The 17,732-nt window shown below is 44.4% G+C and overlaps 1 protein-coding gene across 3 annotated transcripts in view; it reads left to right on the top strand.

Moving 5' to 3' along the window:
- Window positions 1–17,732, top strand: part of LOC120943465 (transformation/transcription domain associated protein) — a 263,678-nt gene that overhangs the window by 66,202 nt on the left and 179,744 nt on the right. For all 3 annotated transcript variants that reach the window (XM_040356782.1, XM_040356783.1, XM_040356780.1), the window contains exons 22-27: window positions 3,042–3,193; window positions 9,204–9,403; window positions 9,861–10,078; window positions 11,871–12,068; window positions 12,633–12,893; window positions 15,766–15,927. In XM_040356782.1, coding sequence (XP_040212716.1) covers window positions 3,042–3,193; window positions 9,204–9,403; window positions 9,861–10,078; window positions 11,871–12,068; window positions 12,633–12,893; window positions 15,766–15,927 — 1,191 coding nt within the window. The remainder of the gene's footprint in view (window positions 1–3,041; window positions 3,194–9,203; window positions 9,404–9,860; window positions 10,079–11,870; window positions 12,069–12,632; window positions 12,894–15,765; window positions 15,928–17,732) is intronic.

Here is a 17,732-nt window from a genome sequence, read left to right as displayed (position 1 = left end):
TGAGCCGCTGAGAGCCTAAGACAGTCGCTCCGCCCCTTCCACAGCTCATCGCTCCAATAAACGAGGAGGGGCTGACAGACTGCAGCTCTCTGCTCGGGGGTCTGTTAGAGCTGAGCGATTGGCCATGTTGGACCGCTCGGTTCTCAGTGCAGAGGCGCTGGGTGACAGATGCAGCATTGGACTAATGCTGCTTCCACCGAACTAAGTATAAATAAAAAAAAATAATTCCTTTACTTCTCCTTTTTTTATTTTTTTAACAAACGTACAATATTTGTGCAATGGTATTGCAAGAGCCGCCCCAATCCTTCTCTTCTGGGTTCCCCCACTGGCGCGCTGGGCCCCACCCCCTGCTGATTCCCCCCATAGCAAGCTGCATGTTATGGGGGCATGTGTGCATTCTTTGATTTTCCTTTAGTATCACAGTACAAATCTAACCAGAATTATGTGTTGGCTGTGCCCACCCAGATTAAGTCATTTGGAGTTGGTGGAAGCCATGCTGTGCATCCCTAATTTTGACCACCATTACATGGCAAAGAGGAGGATTGGCCATACACAGTTCTTAAACTTTATCACATGTGCATAACACTAAGATTCTGGCCTCGGTATGCAGTTTTCACAGCAAGAGTGTTTTTCTCCTAAACTCACTTTAAGGTTATATGGTCTGCAAATAGTTCTTTGTGGGGTTCTTTTTATTTGCTGTTCCAACATCTAATTCTATTCCATCATTGTAATGTAGTCCACCTCTCACATGTCCTAGGCTTTGACTAGAGCAGGGGGTCTCCAAACTTTGTAAACAAAGGGCAAATTTACTGTCCTTCAGACTTTAGAGGGGCCGGACTGTGGTCAGTGGGAGTATAGAAAATTACTGTATTTATCCCCTAAAGTGGCCCCCAATCCTGTGGAAAAAAACGTTTTTTTGTTTTTTTTGTACTAACCGTTTTGGTGTCTTGCGCGGCGTCCATCGGCGGCCTCGTCGGGTCCGGCGTCCTTCTGTGGCTTCGGGCGTCCGTCTTCGGCGGGTCGGGCGTCCATCTTCGGCGGGTTGGGCGTCCATCTTCGGCGGGTCGGGTGTCCTCTTCGGCGGGTCGGGTGTCCTCTTCGGCGGGTCGGGTGTCCTCTTCGGCGGGTGTCCTCTTCGGCAGGCCCGGCGTCCTCGCCGCTCGTTTCCCGCGCCGAGTTTGAATACTGCGCCGACATATACAGAGCGCAGTACACTCGTGTATTGTCGGCAATGCTCGGCTACCCGCGCTGACGTCCTGTACGTCCAGGACGTGAGTGCGGAAGGAGCCGAGACTGCCCGACTATACCCGACTGTACTGCGCTCGGTATATGTCGGAGCAGTATTCAAAACTTGGCGCGGGTATCGGCGTATACGATTTTGTCCTGATTTTCAGGGCAAAAAAGTGCGCGGTATACGCCGATAAATACGGTACATAGCGTCTGTGCCCCGTCATTGCTGTCAGTGGGACGAATGGTGCCCCATCATTAGTGTCAGTGGGAGCAATAGTGCCCTGTCATTTATATCAGTGGAAATAATGGTGCCCCAGTGTCGGAGTCAGTGGGAGAAATAGCGCTTCATATCTGTGGGAGGAATTCCCAAGGGTCGGATAAAGGCTTGCAAAGGGCCACATCCGGCCCCAGGGCCATAGTTTGAAGACCACTGGACTAGAGCCATGAGTTGTCTTGCAGTAACGCCTCCTGGTGAAATCTGGTGTTGTGGCTTAATAACTAAGATACGGAAGCTTTTTGTGATCACCACTTTCACAATATGAAGCAATGGCGATCTTATTAGTTCATGCATTGGTCAGAATCAGGTAAGTAGAAGGTCCTGTTTTTATTGTAAAGTCCTTTTTAAAGTCCAGCTCCAACTTCTCTCAAGCAGGCTATAGATCAGGGGTGCCCAACCTTTTGAAGAGCGAGGGCCACTTAAGCAACTTGGTAGCAAGTCGCGGGCCACAATGAGCGGAGCGGGCGGATGGCAGGTCACGGCTACTCTATAGGTCCTCTGATCCACCCAGATGGAAGGGTACGAATTCCCTTCTGTTTGGATTGGAGGTAGGTGGCGTAAACGGACATCTGTCGCTCTATAGAGGTGAATTGAGGGTCCCATTTGGTCGGGCTGATCGTGTGAAAAGGGCATAAGACTGCTTTTACATTGATGTGCTGCGGTTTACCCACACCGCGGGTGAAGCGTAGTTCACTTGTGTCTATCCTACGGGTTAGCTGAACTTTGCCATAGACTTCGCTTGTGGCAAAAGTCGGCGCTGTAGAGGACACATCAGCTTATGGGGCTCTGCTCCGCAGCTGCGTTCTTCCTCTACCACCAGCTTTATTCACAACACTGATGCTGCTGTATGGCGGGTCGGCAACCTGCGATCTGGGCTTGCCAACCCACCAGTCCAGAGCAGGAGGTCGCGGGCCACATCAGAGGGCTCCGCGGGCCACATGTGGCCCCCGGGCCACTGGTTGGCCACCCCTGCTATAGATGGTTCGAATCTCTGCCAATTCAGCAGGGAGCTGCCAGGATTAGAACTATCTATGGGCAGGCTGATTGTACCCAAGTCGATTCATCAATTGATTTGGGTACAACCAGCATGTTGAATTTTTACATGCGATTTATTTCCAGCTAGAAGAAATCATACTGTTCTGGCAGAGACGGCTCCCTCTGCAGGGTGTTGATGGTTTAACCAAGCGTTTTTATTTATTTCCTGCAACCCGTGGTTGCAGAAAAAAATAATCGCATCTATGGCCTGCTTTACCAGACTTCACTGCAAGTGGCACACCCCCCGTAGAGAAGCAGAACTTCCCATTCAGAAACAGAATTCTATTATAAGTTTTATGTGCTGCGCCTTGCCTTTCTGTATGGCATTTATAAGAAATATAGGCTCCCATTTTACACAACAGACCTGGGAGGTAATGAAAGTTTTATGTGGAAAGTTTTGCAAAGTTTTTTTGTTCTTTAAACAGATTTCCCATGAGACTCAGTCTGCGCATTGTGTGTGTTTTTTGACTCTGATTTAATTATTGTTTGCTCTCTTTAGGCCATTGAGACAGCCTTGGATTGTTTGAAGAGTGCAAACACCGAGCCTTACTATCGAAGACAGGCTTGGGAGGTGATCAAATGTTTCCTGGTGGCAATGATGAGTTTGGATGATAATAAACATGCCTTGTATCAGCTGCTGGCACATCCCAAGTAAGAAATTATTTATTTGGCACGCACAGAGTCCAAGAGGCTTTACGGAAGCTAGAATGGTTTTTGGTCAGTTTTGTTGATTTATTTTGCAGAAATAAGCGGATATTTAAAAGCCTCTCTTTTCATTATGCCACATACACACGACCGTTTTTCATGTCATGGAAAAAAAAAACAACGTTTTTCTCGACATGATTCTTGTCAAGCCTGCCTTGCATACCGTATTTGCCGGCGTATAAGACGACCCCTTAATTTTCCAGCCAAAATGTTGGTTTTGGGATATACTCATCGTATAAGACTACCCCCTTCCTACTAGTCATGCCTCACGGTGCCACCATTACATGCCAGACTGTGCCCCATTACATGCCAGACTGTGCCCCATTACATGCCAGACTGTGCCCCATTACATGCCAGACTGTGCCCCATTACATGCCAGACTGTGCCCCATTACATGCCAGACTGTGCCCCATTACATGCCAGACTGTGCCCCATTACATGCCAGACTGTGCCCCATTACATGCCAGACTGTGCCCCATTACATGCCAGACTGTGCCCCATTACATTACATTACCCCTCCATTGTGCTGTTCTCCCCGTCCGCGCTCCGCGTCCCCCCTCGCTGTGCCCTTATCCACATGCAGAATCGCGGCCGTACTGTACGTTTTTTCAAAAGCCGTGCCTCCTACATCTTTTGTTCCGTGATAGGCGGAACAGTCAGCTTCCCAGGAGGCACTGTATTCAGTGTTCGCCTATCGCGGAGGCCCTCTCGTCCGAGGACGAGAGGGCCTCCGTGATGGGCGGACACTAAACACAGGATGAGAGGGCCTTCGTGATAGGCGGACACTGAACACCGTGCCTCCTGGGAAGCTGAGTGTTCTGCCTATCACGTAACAGAAGACGTAGGAGGCACGGCTTTTGAAAAAACATACGGCCGCGATTCTGCATGTCTTTAGGATAAGGTAAGGGGTGGGGTGGACTCTACAAGCAGTGTGCAATCTGAACTGTGAAGGTGGGTGATCTGGAAAAGGTTAACACTATGCAGCAAAATCCTTATAAGGAAATATAATAAACATGGAAGTAAGTAAACACAATTATCAAAATAAATGTCCAGGATTGGTACTAAAGACCAAAGGTAAGTGATCCCAACACATAATAAAGGGTAAAAATCCAATGAAATCAAGTGCAAATAAAAGTCTCGCATCCAAAAAGCATATATTTAAAGGTGCAGTCCTTGATAGCTGTGAATAGTAAGTGATGAGAAACCAGGAAATCCAATATTTCAGAGAAGGGCAAGCTTCGGTGCGCACACCTCTAGTGGTATAAAAAGCTCACCTCAAGGCCATAGCACGGATAGCCTAGATACCACTCAAGATGTATTCAAAGATCCAGTAGGATGAGGGCTAGATGTAGTATGGAGGCCGTGAGCAGTGGGCCTATCTCCTACGAACGGCGAGTTCGTGCGACCCAGTCTGTGACCTTGATTGTATGCTGATCCTTTCTCTTTGGCCTCCACTTAAACGTCCACGGATACTGGCACTAAATGCTCAGCAGGTATAGATGGGCAAAGAGAGAAAAAGGCACATAGTACAGCTCCGCTTCAAAAAGTATTTAATATAAAAACATATAAAAAACTCACATTTAAAATGTCAGAAATATCCAAACAAAACGAGCAGCGAGCTCATATCTCTCCCTTCAGAGTGTGTGAGGTCTGGTACTTCCTGTCCCTACGCGTGGCGTCATGTCACATGACTTCATCAGGGGAACTGATAGGCATATCCTACCCTTGCTACTGACTATTGGATTACTTTTAGGGTGACATCTGGTTGTGGGGTTTATAAACAGGAGGTGTTGCTCCACTAAAAGCACTGTTGCTTCTGGTTTCTGCTACTCACTACTTTTCATTCACAACTGGCTTGAAGAAGAAGGTTCCCTGAGTTTAGGCTTTAATGCCAGAGGGGAATGCAGAATATTGAAACGCAATTTGTTAGTCAAGAGCGAGAACATTATGTACAGTGACAGGTACATGGTAGAGGACACAGCGGTCCAATGACACCACTACCTGGGGAACCCTGGAGAGAAAACCATCTCCATCTGTCAGCACACTAAAAGTAAATGTTAGTCTAATAAATATTCGAATAAATCCCTTGTAAATAGATTCTCCATAACATTTTAAAGCCTCGACGACCTGCCCCTCTAAACGACATTCAAAGTACTTAAATACCGTTTTCCTGCGAGGATTAGGCTGCCAAATACCAGATAGGTTGAGGTTTTGCAAAGTGTTAAATCTTTCTAACAGCTTTGCTCACTTAAATGAATTGGGCTTACTGTGCAAAGCTTGATTTTTCTCTAATTATGGGATGAAATATCTCTAGTCATAATAAGATTATTGTTGGAGATAAGGCAAGCTATTTATGTGGATAACTTCACAGCTTGCTGAATAATATTTGTAATAAATAAGTGTTTGCATTTCCAAAGAATGATCCTATCTCCGAGAAGACAGATATTGGAGCCGGACATGCACTTGGTTGCAGGAAAGAAATTTGCTCAATTTCACCTGAAACCGTGTTGATGCGGAAATCCCTCCTGCCGCGCCATTATATTCTGGCAGGGAGGCCATTACCGCCAGGAGAAGGTGATTATTGCTAGCGGCTATACCAGCTGTTAGCGATAATCACAAGTAAAATCCGGCAGGCTGGTTGTACCCAGGTTGGTCGCTCAACTTGGTACATTCAGCCTGCCCGTACTTGGTTCGAATCTCAGCCGGATCCGGCTGAACCAGCGTCAAACCGTGTATAGCCTGCCTTAACCTTTCCAAGTTTGTAATAAACAAGTTGGCAGTACCCGAGGTTAAAAGCCTTAAAGCGGAGGTTCACCCATGCATAACTATTTTTCCCCTTAGATGGATGCTCGTTTTGTCTAGGGGAGTCGGCTAGTTGTTTTAAAATATGAGCTGTACTTACCGTTTACGAGATGCATCCTCTCCGCCGCTTCCGGGTATGGGCTGCGGGACTGGGCGTTCCTATTTTGATTGACAGTCTTCCGAGAGGCTTCCGACGGTCGCATCCATCGCGTCACGATTTTCCGAAAGAAGCCGAACGTCGGTGCGCAGTATAGAGCCGCACCGACGTTCGGCTTCTTTCGGCTACTAGTGACGCGATGGATGCGACCGTCGGAAGCCTCTCGGAAGACTGTCAATTAAGAAGGAACGCCCGCTCCCGAAGACCCATACCCGGAAGCGACGGAGAAGATGCATCTCGAAAACGGTAAGTACGGCTCATATTTTGAAACAACTAGCCGATTCCCCTAGACAAAACGAGCAGGAAGCTAAGGGGAAAAGAGAAAAAAAAACGTAATTGGGTGAACTCCCGCTTTAACTAAACTTTTAAGTGGTAGGATTCGCGGGCTCAGTTGACATCTGCTCGTTATGGGCATTTGTGAAAAACGTGTGCCATGTTTATGGTGCCACAAATTGTTAATGGTATTCCAAACGCAGCAAAATGCACTGTGAAGACCGCACAAACCGTAAAGCACCGTGTGCTACTTTGCCAGGGCTTAGGGCATTCCATTGATGCATGTCATGCAATAGACGTGCATTTAAAGTGCTTTTATAGGCAGGTTTTTTTACCCTAATGCATTCAGGTTAAAAACCTTCTGGGTTCAGCTTTACCCTCAGTCCCCCTAATACTTACTAAATGGAAATGCACTTGGGGTTAAAGTTCATAGGTCAAAGGTCAGTTGGGGTTTCCCCTTGAGGAATAAGGCTAGGACTCAGGAATTGGAACAGGGACCTCCCCTAGAGGTCAAAGGTCACGAGGCAGTTTCCCAGAGGTCAAAGGTCACGAGGCGGTTTCCCAGAGGTCAAAGGTCACGAGGCGGTTTCCCAGAGGTCAAAGGTCACGAGGCGTGGCTGACCCACCCCCACCAAAGTGTACCGCCTACTCCCAACTAAGTCGGGGAAAGTGTTTTCGATCCAGCAATGGTGCGTGAGGGCAGACGTTCTCCCAGGTCTCTCTCTCTGCTACTGTCGATCACAGCCAGTGAGCCAACGAGGAGAAAGTGTGTACGCGCGCACACACTGTCTTGAAAAAGTATTCATACCCCTTGCCATTTTCCACATTTTGCCATGTTGCAACCAAAAACAGAAATGTATTTTATGTGATGGACCAGCACAAAGTGGCACATAATTGTCAAGTTTAAGAAAAATGATAAATGGTTTTTCAGGTTTTTTTTTTTTTTTTCTTTTTTTAACTAAATAAATATCTGAAATGTGGTGTACATCTGTATTCGGCCTCCTTTACTCTGATACCCCTAAAATCTAGTGGCATAAAGGTAGAAAATGTGTTGCTTTACAGCAGGGGTGTCAAACTGGCGGCCTTTCAGCTGTTGCACTGCAATTCCCATCATGCCTCTGCCTGTGAGAGTCATGCTTGCAGCTGTCAGCCTTGCAATGCCTCATGGGACTTGTAGTTCTGCAGCAGCTGGAGGGCCACCAGTTTGAGACTTTTTTGCTTTACAAGAATGTTTTGGCTTTACTAGATATCTGCAAATAGAGCATTACTGATTGATTGTTGCGTGGTCTGTCTTATGTTCAAATTATTTAAATGCTGAAGTTTATTCCGGTTTTCTTGCCCAGAAATGTATAAGGGCCAGTAAACATTGGGCCGGTATCCTTGCCCAGAAATGTATAAGGGCCAGTAAACATTGGGCCGGTATCCTTGCCCAGAAATGTATAAGGGCCAGTAAACATTGGGCCGGTATCCTTGCCCAGAAATGTATAAGGGCCAGTAAACATTGGGCCGGTATCCTTGCCCAGAAATGTATAAGGGCCAGTAAACATTGGGCCGGTATCCTTGCCCAGAAATGTATAAGGGCCAGTAAACATTGGGCCGGAATCCTTGCCCAGAAATGTATAAGGGTCAGTAAACATTGGGCCGGTATCCTTGCCCAGAAATGTATAAGGGCCAGTAAACATTGGGCCGGAATCCTTGCCCAGAAATGTATAAGGGTCAGTAAACATTGGGCCGGTATCCTTGCCCAGAAATGTATAAGGGCCAGTAAACATTGGATCCTGGGGTTTAGCTGTTCTTGCCTTAGCTTTTCTAAGTTAAAGCGGGGGTTCATCCTAAAAAATATATTTTTTTTTTCCTACCATGCCATTCAGCATACTAGCGCGAGCTACAGTATGCCTTTATTTAATTTTTTTGCGCCGTACTCAGTTTAATCCCTTAGTTAAGTTTCAGACTCCCGCGGGGAGTAGGCGTTCCTATGCAGAGGGGAACATGATTGACGGCCGGCTATGGCGCGTCACGCTTCCCGAAAATAGCCGAAATAGGACTTGGCTCTTCACGGCGCCTGCGCAGTCAGCTCCTAGTCTGTGCGCAGGTGCCGTATAGCGCCGTGAAGAGCCGAGTCCTACTCCGGCTATTTTCGGTAAGCGTGACGCGCAATAGCCGGCCGTTAATCATGTTCCCCTCTGCATAGGAACGCCTACTCCCCGCGGGGTGTCTGAAACTTAACTAAGGGATTAAACTGTGAGTACGGCGCAAAAAAATAAAATAAAGGCATACTGTAGCTCGCGCTAGTATGCTGGATGGCATGGTAGAAACTAGTTTTTTAGGGTGAACCTCCGCTTTAATACCAAGCCTCCCATTTTATATTAAAAGGCACAACAAGGCCAGATTCTTGATAGCCTTTTACTCTGTGCTATTGCTCAGTGTTTTTCTGGAGTCTGCCTCCCTGGACTGAAGCCTTTAAATACTGTGTGTCAGATTGAGCCATCCGTCTTGATTCCGCCTAATAGGTGACAAAATGAAAATTAAGTAGATGACTTGGATCAGACCGGTCCTGTGTGGGGAATGGAGGGGCAGAGAAACTCCTTTATAATCATTTAGAATTTATGGCATTCATGCTCGGCTGCTAATGGCATTTTTTTTTTTTTTTTTTTTTTTTTTTTTTTTTTCTTTTTTTTTTTTTTTTTTTTGCCACAGTGCTAATGTTTTTTTTTCCTTTTCTAGTTTCACAGAAAAGTCTATACCTAGTGTCATCATTTCACATCGGTACAAAGTCCAGGACACACCAGCTCGCAAGACGTTTGAGCAGGCCTTGACTGGGGCCTTCATGTCTGCCGTCATCAAGGACTTGAGGCCCAGCGCACTTCCCTTTGTTGCCAGCCTTATCCGCCATTACACTATGGTAGCTGTAGCCCAGCAGTGTGGTAAGTAGAGCTGGGCGATTTTGGCCCCCCAAAAAATCTGCGATTTAAAAAAAAAAAAAACCTTGATTCACGATTCGAATCAAGTTTTTTTATTTTTTTCTGATGGACACCGCGCCGGTCCTAAGGAGCTGCGGGCAGAAGTTTTTAGGCGAGGCCGTGGCTTCGGCCTAGTCCGCCGCGATCCTGGGAAAAGGCCACGGCTTCAGCAGGATTTTTTAGGCGAGGCTGAGGTTTTTTTCCTAGTCTGCGCTGCGCTTGTCCTATGGGGGGAAAAAAAATGTAAAAAAAATCGATTTGAACTCGATTCACGATTCAGAAAATGGAAGGACTTGCCTTTCCCATAGTTTGCTTTTCAGGACAGTGGAATAATTGCATTGCTTTTAAAGACATTTGACATTGTGAGACCCAAGTTGGGCTTATGTAATCCTGAGCTTTGTTGTACTTTTATCCTTTCTAGGTCCATTCCTCTTGCAGTGCTACCAGGTTGGCAGCCAGCCCAGCACTGCCATGTTTCACAGCGAGGAAAATGGCTCAAAGGGCATGGACCCTCTTGTGCTGATAGATGCCATTGCAATTTGCATGGCCTATGAGGAAAAGGAACTGTGCAAGATAGGGGAGGTGGCCCTGGCTGTGATATTTGATGTTGCCAGCATTATCTTGGGATCAAAAGAAAGGGTAAGTAATCATGCTTTATTTGTCCTTGTCTTTATATACCCACCTTTTATATGGGTCGCTCTTTTTAAAGTTGAACTCCAGTTAGATCAAATGCAACCAGTGGTAAGTACTTGAAATGGACTTGTTATCCACATTTTGCTATCCCTGTACTGCAGTACCTAGACTGGTAGTGTGTAGATCCACAGGAGGGGTCAGTCAAGTGTCCTATATTCGCATGTGCTGACAATGAACAGGAGAGAGCAGAAAGGTGATCTCATCAACCTCTTGCTGCTCCATACCCTGTCCAGTCAGTTGTGGTAGCAGGGAGGGCATAATTCTATTGCTTAACTAGAAGTTGCATTTTTTTTTTTTTTGCAGCAGCATTTTGAGGACGAGGAGACATAACTAGATAAATAAGTAGACCACGCTATCTTTCTACAAGGTCTGCTTTAAAATAAAACTAAAGGTTTCTGTATGACGGGCCAAGCAGGTACTATATCCACTTGCCATGCCAAGTGGATATAGTATGTCATGCCAAATGTGGCATAGGAGGGGGCAGGAGTGCTTATAGTGGAACTTCCACGGCATCTCTGGTGTCTATTAATTTGAAGTTATTAATGCCCTTTCTGACAGCTTAGACATACTTGTCATTTGTTAAAGGGGTTGTAAAGGTAATTTTTTTTTTCACCTTAATGCATTCTATGCATTAAAGTGAAAAAACATCTGCGGATTAGAGACCCCCCGAACCCCCCTTTACTTACCTGACCCCTCGAAAGTCCCGCGCCGTGAACGCGCAGGCTTCCCGGCCGTCTTACCGACTCATTCATTGGTTTAATAAATGCAGCACAGCCATTGGTTCGCTCTGCTGTCAATCACATCCAATGACCCGGCTCGCTCGCTCGCATTAAGGTGTTTAGTCCTTGCGATGGGGAGCTGAGACAGCCACTGAGGGACTCCAGAAGACTTGGTTCGGGGTCACTCTGTGCAAAATGAGATGCACAGTGATGGTAAGTATAACATGTTTGTTATTTAAAAAAAAAAAAATTAATTAACTTTAGTGATCCTTTAACATTAGAGGACCGACAGACTAACATATTTTCTCATGGAAAACAAAAGCTAAGATTTCTGTGCCCAGGTTGTGAATTTTGAAATCGAATCTCTCCACAATGCTTGTGGATGCAGGGGTGAATGTTGGGCTTGTTTTTACAGTGCTTTTACTGCTTGTTCAGAATATGTAAACACTTTGGTGTGTTTGTTTTGGGCACAGTTTCTCTTTTAAGAAATGAAAGAGTAGGTGTACAGTTTTCATGCACATTTGTTAGTTTTACTAAGTGGCTTTCCTCTCCTGAATCCACATACAGTATAGCAGGTCACACCAAATGCCGATGTGGCTTCCAGCAGGGGTCCAGTGCGTCTTCGTTCACTGTTCCAGGTCCGATTTCAGCCCGAATTTTGGGCTGAATTTGGACCCAACATTGGACCAAAAGACACACAAAAACCCCTGTGCAAATTGGCACTGGAGCCACATCGGAGATATGTGAACCGGCTCCATAAAGAGCCATATACATTCTCCTGCTATTGCGTATTAAATGTGAGGTTCCCACATTCACAATAGTGTGAACTCGGCCTTAAACTTTTCTCCTGGGTAGTAGTAGGCACAAATAACAATGAGTCTGTCAGACTACACAGAACCCTTGTAGCCAGGTATTTAGGTGTTCTCTATTGTGCCAGGATCCCTTTAAATGACATTGGGTAGTTTGTTGTAACTGGTTTATTGTTGCTGATAGTGAATTTTTTTTTTTCTTTCTTGCAGGCGTGCCAGTTGCCATTGTTTTCTTATATCGTGGAACGTCTATGTGCCTGCTGCTATGAGCAGGCCTGGTATGCCAAGCTTGGTGGTGTAGTCTCCATTAAGTTCCTGATGGAACGCCTTCCCCTGATTTGGGTGCTTCAGAATCAACAAACGTTCCTTAAAGCCCTTCTCTTTGTCATGATGGACTTGACTGGAGAGGTATTTCTTTTTATTTACATCCATCAGTGCATGTTTGTCGTTGGCACTCTTCCAGTTTTGATAGTCATGTAATTATTGGGCATGTAGATGCCATGCAGAGAATCAGTATCCTGCACAGCAGCCATTGAAAAGATTGGAAAAATGGAGCCTTTAGAATTTTAATTTGCATCACTTTAGTTCACACTGTATTCAGGGACACGTTTTACTCTTTATGTTGCTGTTTATTGTTTTATTACATTTATATGATTTCTAAGGAAACATTTGGGCTTCTTTGAAAAAAAGAATAAAGAATGCCACAAAGCAGCACTTTTATGTAGAATGATTACCTTGCATAACCCCAATGAAATATAGGAAGAACAAAATGTAATGTACACTTTGAATGGAAATGGAACTACTTAAATCTTTAAAACATGCAAATTAAGAAAGCATAAAATTCTGAAATCTATGAACTCAGCATGGAATAATCAGTTTAGAATGTACAGCATGAATCTTGGAAAGAATTATGCTTTTTAAAATGTTTTTTTTTTTTTTTGTTCCAAAATCCCTTCCCCTGCCATGTCCCAGGTTTCTAATGGAGCCGTCGCCATGGCGAAGACTACTCTAGAGCAGCTTTTAATTCGATGCGCAACTCCATTGAAGGATGAGGAGAAATCCGAAGAGATCACAAATGCCCAGGAAAAGTCCTTCCATCTGGTGACGCATGATCTTGTGCGGGAAGTGACCTCACCAAATCCTACCGTCAGGAAGCAAGCAATGCACTCTCTGCAGGTCCTGGCACAAGTCACTGGCAAAGGGGTCACCATGATTATGGAGCCCCACAAAGAGGTATGAAGTTGCTGGGAACCCTAAACTGAGATTTTTATTATCGGATCTATGATTCTGAATCCAGTGGTAGCTTTTTTTTTTTTTTCTTTGCCTGGCCGTATACACAAAGATAACTAGATACTGCTATATCGGTCCTGCCATGAGTACTCCCTCAGGCGAGGAATTCTGCCCATGGCTCTATAGAATTGAACTGAATTGTCATTCAAGGGTGACTTCTACAGTCTGAAGCTTTCTTATCATGGTGCTGAATCGGACAAACCTGATATTTTGTTGTACACTTGATTATATTGGATAATTCTTGTCTTGGAACACCTTTACTTCCCATAGGCAGTAAAGAATGCTTTATGGACATCCTCTTTCTTCATGCCATTGCTTGGATAAAGGGAGGCCTAGAGCAAACATGTATTTTGCCCATTCAGGAAAGAGGAACAGGTTTGCTTTAATCCTTGATGATCTCTAATGTACTTAAAGCGGTAGTAAACGCATGTTCTGCAAGGCAATATAGTGTGCTAGTATACTAGCACGTTATGCGATACTTACCTTGAAACAAAGCCCTCCAGCAGCGTGCTGTCGCCGCTGCAAGGGCTTCCATCTTCACCTGGTTTTCCTTCCAGGTTCACAGGCTGCCGTGGCTTGAATGGCTCAGCCACGATTATGTCACTCCTGCACATGCACGGCATACAGCTCTGAAAGAATGGCAGGATTATACTTATCCTTCAGAGTGCATGCGTCTGACGTCAGCGGCTGCTGCTCACTGGAATATCTCCTAAATGGTGCACGTTTGAGAGAGATTCATTTTACCTACAGGTAAGCTGGTAAGCTTTATCATAAGCTAACCTATAGGTAAAAATAGAGGTCCTACTAACCCCTTCAATCGACCGTACACATCTATGCGGCCTCACGGAAGTTGAGATATATATATATATATACACACACACACACACACACACACACACACACACACACACACACACACACACACACACACACACACACACATATATATATATATATATATATATACACACACACACACACTAAAACCTTGGTTTGAGTGTAACTTGGTTTGAGAGCGTTTTGCAAGATGAGCAAAATGTTTTAATAAATTTTGCCTTGATATACAAGCGATGTCTTGATATAAGAGCAGCGTCATGTCACACCCGAGTATACAAGAGAAGAGAGGAGCCTCTAAATGTAGCAATATAGTTACATTTAATGAAGGTACAACATTTAGTAACTTATTGCTACACTTAAGCCTCGTACACACGACCGATTTTCTCAGCAAAAAACAGCAAGAAAACTGCCTCTTGCCGAGAAAACCGTTCGTGTGTACGAGGCTTTCAGGTTTCTCGTCTAGAAATCTGGCCAGAATCTCGATGAGAAATAAAGAGAACCTGCTCTTTTTTTCTCGTCGAGATTCTTGTAGGCCTATTTCCCGACGAGAAACCTGTGTGTGTGTGTGTGTGTGTGTGTATATACTTGTCGCCGTGAAAACCCGCGCATGCTCGAAATGACTTTCGACACATGCACGGTAGCTTCCACGACATAGGTAGGGTGAAGCAAGATGGCGGCGACGACATCGAATGTGACGAGCGCATGCTCGTCGTACGCAATGACGTCAGCGTGTTCTTGCCTTTAAGAGAACCGCGGTTCTTTTGGAAGGTCACTGTGTACACTCGGGCGGCAAGAGATTCTTGCCAAGAATCTCGTCAGGGACAACAACGTCTTTTTCCTGACGAGATTCTTGCTCGTGTGCTGTCTTGGAGGTGCCTCTTCTCTTTTATACCCTGTAAAAAAAAATGCTTTGATATACAAGTACTTTGGATTACAAGCATGTTTCTGGAACGACTTGTGCTCGCAAACCAAGATTTTACTGTGTGTGTGTGTGTGTGAGATAAATGTATCTCTATCTATCTATCTATCTATCTATCTCTCTATCTATCTCTCTATATATATCTCTATCTCTATCTATATCTCTATATATATCTATCTCTCTCATATATATATATATATATATATATATATATAATCTCAATACCAGCACAGAGACTGAGCTCTCACTGATTGGGGATCTGGGGCACCCAGTTCTGGGTCACCTGATGGCTGCGATAGTGATTGATCAGTCAATGTGAGCCTGCGCCTGTGTTTACTTCCTCTTCTAATGTGGAGGGAGATATAAACAAACAAAAGTGTGTAAAAAAAGATCAAGGGTTTGTGTTAGGGCAAAGGTCAAAAGTCATGATCAGCTTGTAGGAGGACTTTTAATACTGAACAGAGCTTTCCTATGTCTGGACAGTGCTGATTGGCCCTGTGCTGATCACATGCACTCTCCCAATAAAAAAATAAAAAAAATACTCTCTAGCAATACACACCAAACTGAGCATGTGCAGCCTGACTCCAAAGGCTCTGTCTTACTTGGACTGTTCTGGAGTCATTAGAAGAAGGGGAGGATCTGTTCATACAGGATCAAGCAGCCTTTTTGCACAATGCAGAGAATTGACCCCTTAGATTCCACAGTGGGTATAACAAGCATGCTTTACAGACTAATTTTACTGTTGTGGGATAAGTAACACTTAAAAGTAAACATCTTGCACGGGTTCTATTTACCCAAGTGCATAGTTGTCTTTAGTATACTTTTGGCCTATGCTCAGGACCAGAAAGGGTATCTCAATTATGTGTTTTAGATGTTGTACACATTAGAAACTTTAAAATGTAGCTATAATGTGTTCTAAACGGCTCTTTTGGTTATTGTATAATGCTTGCAATCTGCTGCTCACAGGGTGAAACATTTTATGAGACAATACATTTTTATGAATTCTTTTCTCCAGCTGATATTTTAGCACTTTGATTCAGATTGTTGCTTGTTCTATAGGTCCTGCAAGACATGGTCCCTCCAAAGAAACATCTACTGCGACATCAACCTGCAAATGCTCAGATTGGGCTAATGGAAGGAAACACTTTCTGTACCACCCTGCAGCCAAGACTTTTCACTATGGATCTCAATGTTGTAGAACATAAAGTTTTTTACTCTGAGGTATCTTATTTGGAGTATATTAGTAAACTGACTAAAAAGATGCACAAGACCTAATTAATAACACAGAAAACATTAATGTTGCCTCAAAGCAGTCGGATTTATATCTACCATGTGAGAAAACACTGTACACAAAGAATGGCCCTACCAGGATACAGTTAAAGTGGATGTAAATCCTCCAGACACCCAGTGAAGTGAACAGCCTCAGATGATACATAGGGATGAAACAAATCTCCCTACATAGGTTTTACATGTATATCTGCTGTCTTCACATTTATATACTGTTTAGAAAGTTCAGATTGTGTTAGATTTTCTCCTCCTGGTTAACACAGTCTGATGTCTGGGAATACAGCCAAGATAGCTAAAATCGCTGATTAGAGGAAAGGCACACATCTCATCATAGGCAGAGACTCTCAGAGGTGTTTTGTAATAGTGCCTGCTCTCTGCTAATTTATTTTAGCAACCTCCCCGGACAGAAGATTCAGGCTGCTTTTGTCTAAAATAGTCGTAAGAACGTGTCAGGAGATATCTGACTGATAACAGAGGAACGGTTCAGGAGAGAGCTAAGGGACTTCGCTCATTGAAGGGAGATAACAAAACACGGCAGATTTATGTGCACAGCTAAAATTTCATGAATCGGGTTTACATCCTCTTTAAGCTAGATCAGGTTGACACATTCCACACAAACTTTGTGCCTATTTATAAGGTTATGAATAGGCACACAGTTTGTGTGAAAGGCAGTGGCGGCCCGTCCATTAGGGGCGCACGGGCGACACTCCCCCCTATTCATGCGTCTGGCCCCCTAATCTACATGCAGGGCACCCAATGCATAGATTTTAATGGGGTTTTTATTTTTCTTAAAGCGCGTGATTAGGGCCAGAGGCTCAAATGGGAGGGCTAGCACCCAGACTTCGTCTTCATTTGGCTATCATACTCGCCTAAAGCGGTGTGCTCTTTTTTTTTTTTTTTTTTTTTTTTTTTTTTTAGCTGCAAATACAGGAAGTTTTTGTTTGGAAAGCTCTGATAATGAAAAGCCCCAAATCCCAGATGCATTCATTATGTATTACGCTAGTGCAGTGATGGTGAACCTTGGCACCCCAGATGTTTTGGAACTTTATTTCCCATGATGCTCAACTACACTGTAGTTGAGCATCATGGGAAATATAGTTCCAAAACATCTGGGGTGCCAAGGTTCGCCTCGCTGGCCTAGTGTCTTTGTAAAAGTATACGTTTATTCAGGTCGAGCAGGCAGTTTAAAGTGGAAAATGATTCTAGAAGTTCTCAATATACACTAAACAACCGTATACCACACATGCCTTGATAAATGCATAGTGCCGTGTCTGGATTCTGTCTGCGTATTGGTTTTCAAGGAATTGATATGGCCAGCTATCCTCAGCAACACCTTGCAACTCGCGTCACTTGGCCCCCTTACACTCCATGTCCTGTGATTGACAGGATAAAGTCAAATAGGTAGTGCTTTCATGTAGGTTCCCAGTCAGTTAATGAAACACACATGGATATTAATGGTAATGAGCATTTATTCCAGGCATAGACTATGACATTATGTGCTCTTCTATAGCTTTACTAAGGCAATAAAAACAACCACAGACTCAAATTCAGAATGCAATAAAAGAACGATAAGTGCATAAATCTATATAGAGAATGTGTTCAGTCATCTTATCTCTTCACTTGTCTGAATAGATAGACCCGTGTAAAGTGATTTGTTTACTATGGCAGTGAATTTCCAACAAAAGAAGTGTGGGAATTTAATTAAAAAAACAATCATACTCACCTAGGTGGATACCGCA

Source organism: Rana temporaria, chromosome 6, assembly GCF_905171775.1.
Source record: "Rana temporaria chromosome 6, aRanTem1.1, whole genome shotgun sequence".
NCBI classification, from domain to species: Eukaryota; Metazoa; Chordata; class Amphibia; order Anura; family Ranidae; genus Rana; species Rana temporaria.
Note: the sequence above shows the minus strand (reverse complement) of the source record. Positions and strands in the feature narration are given on the sequence as shown.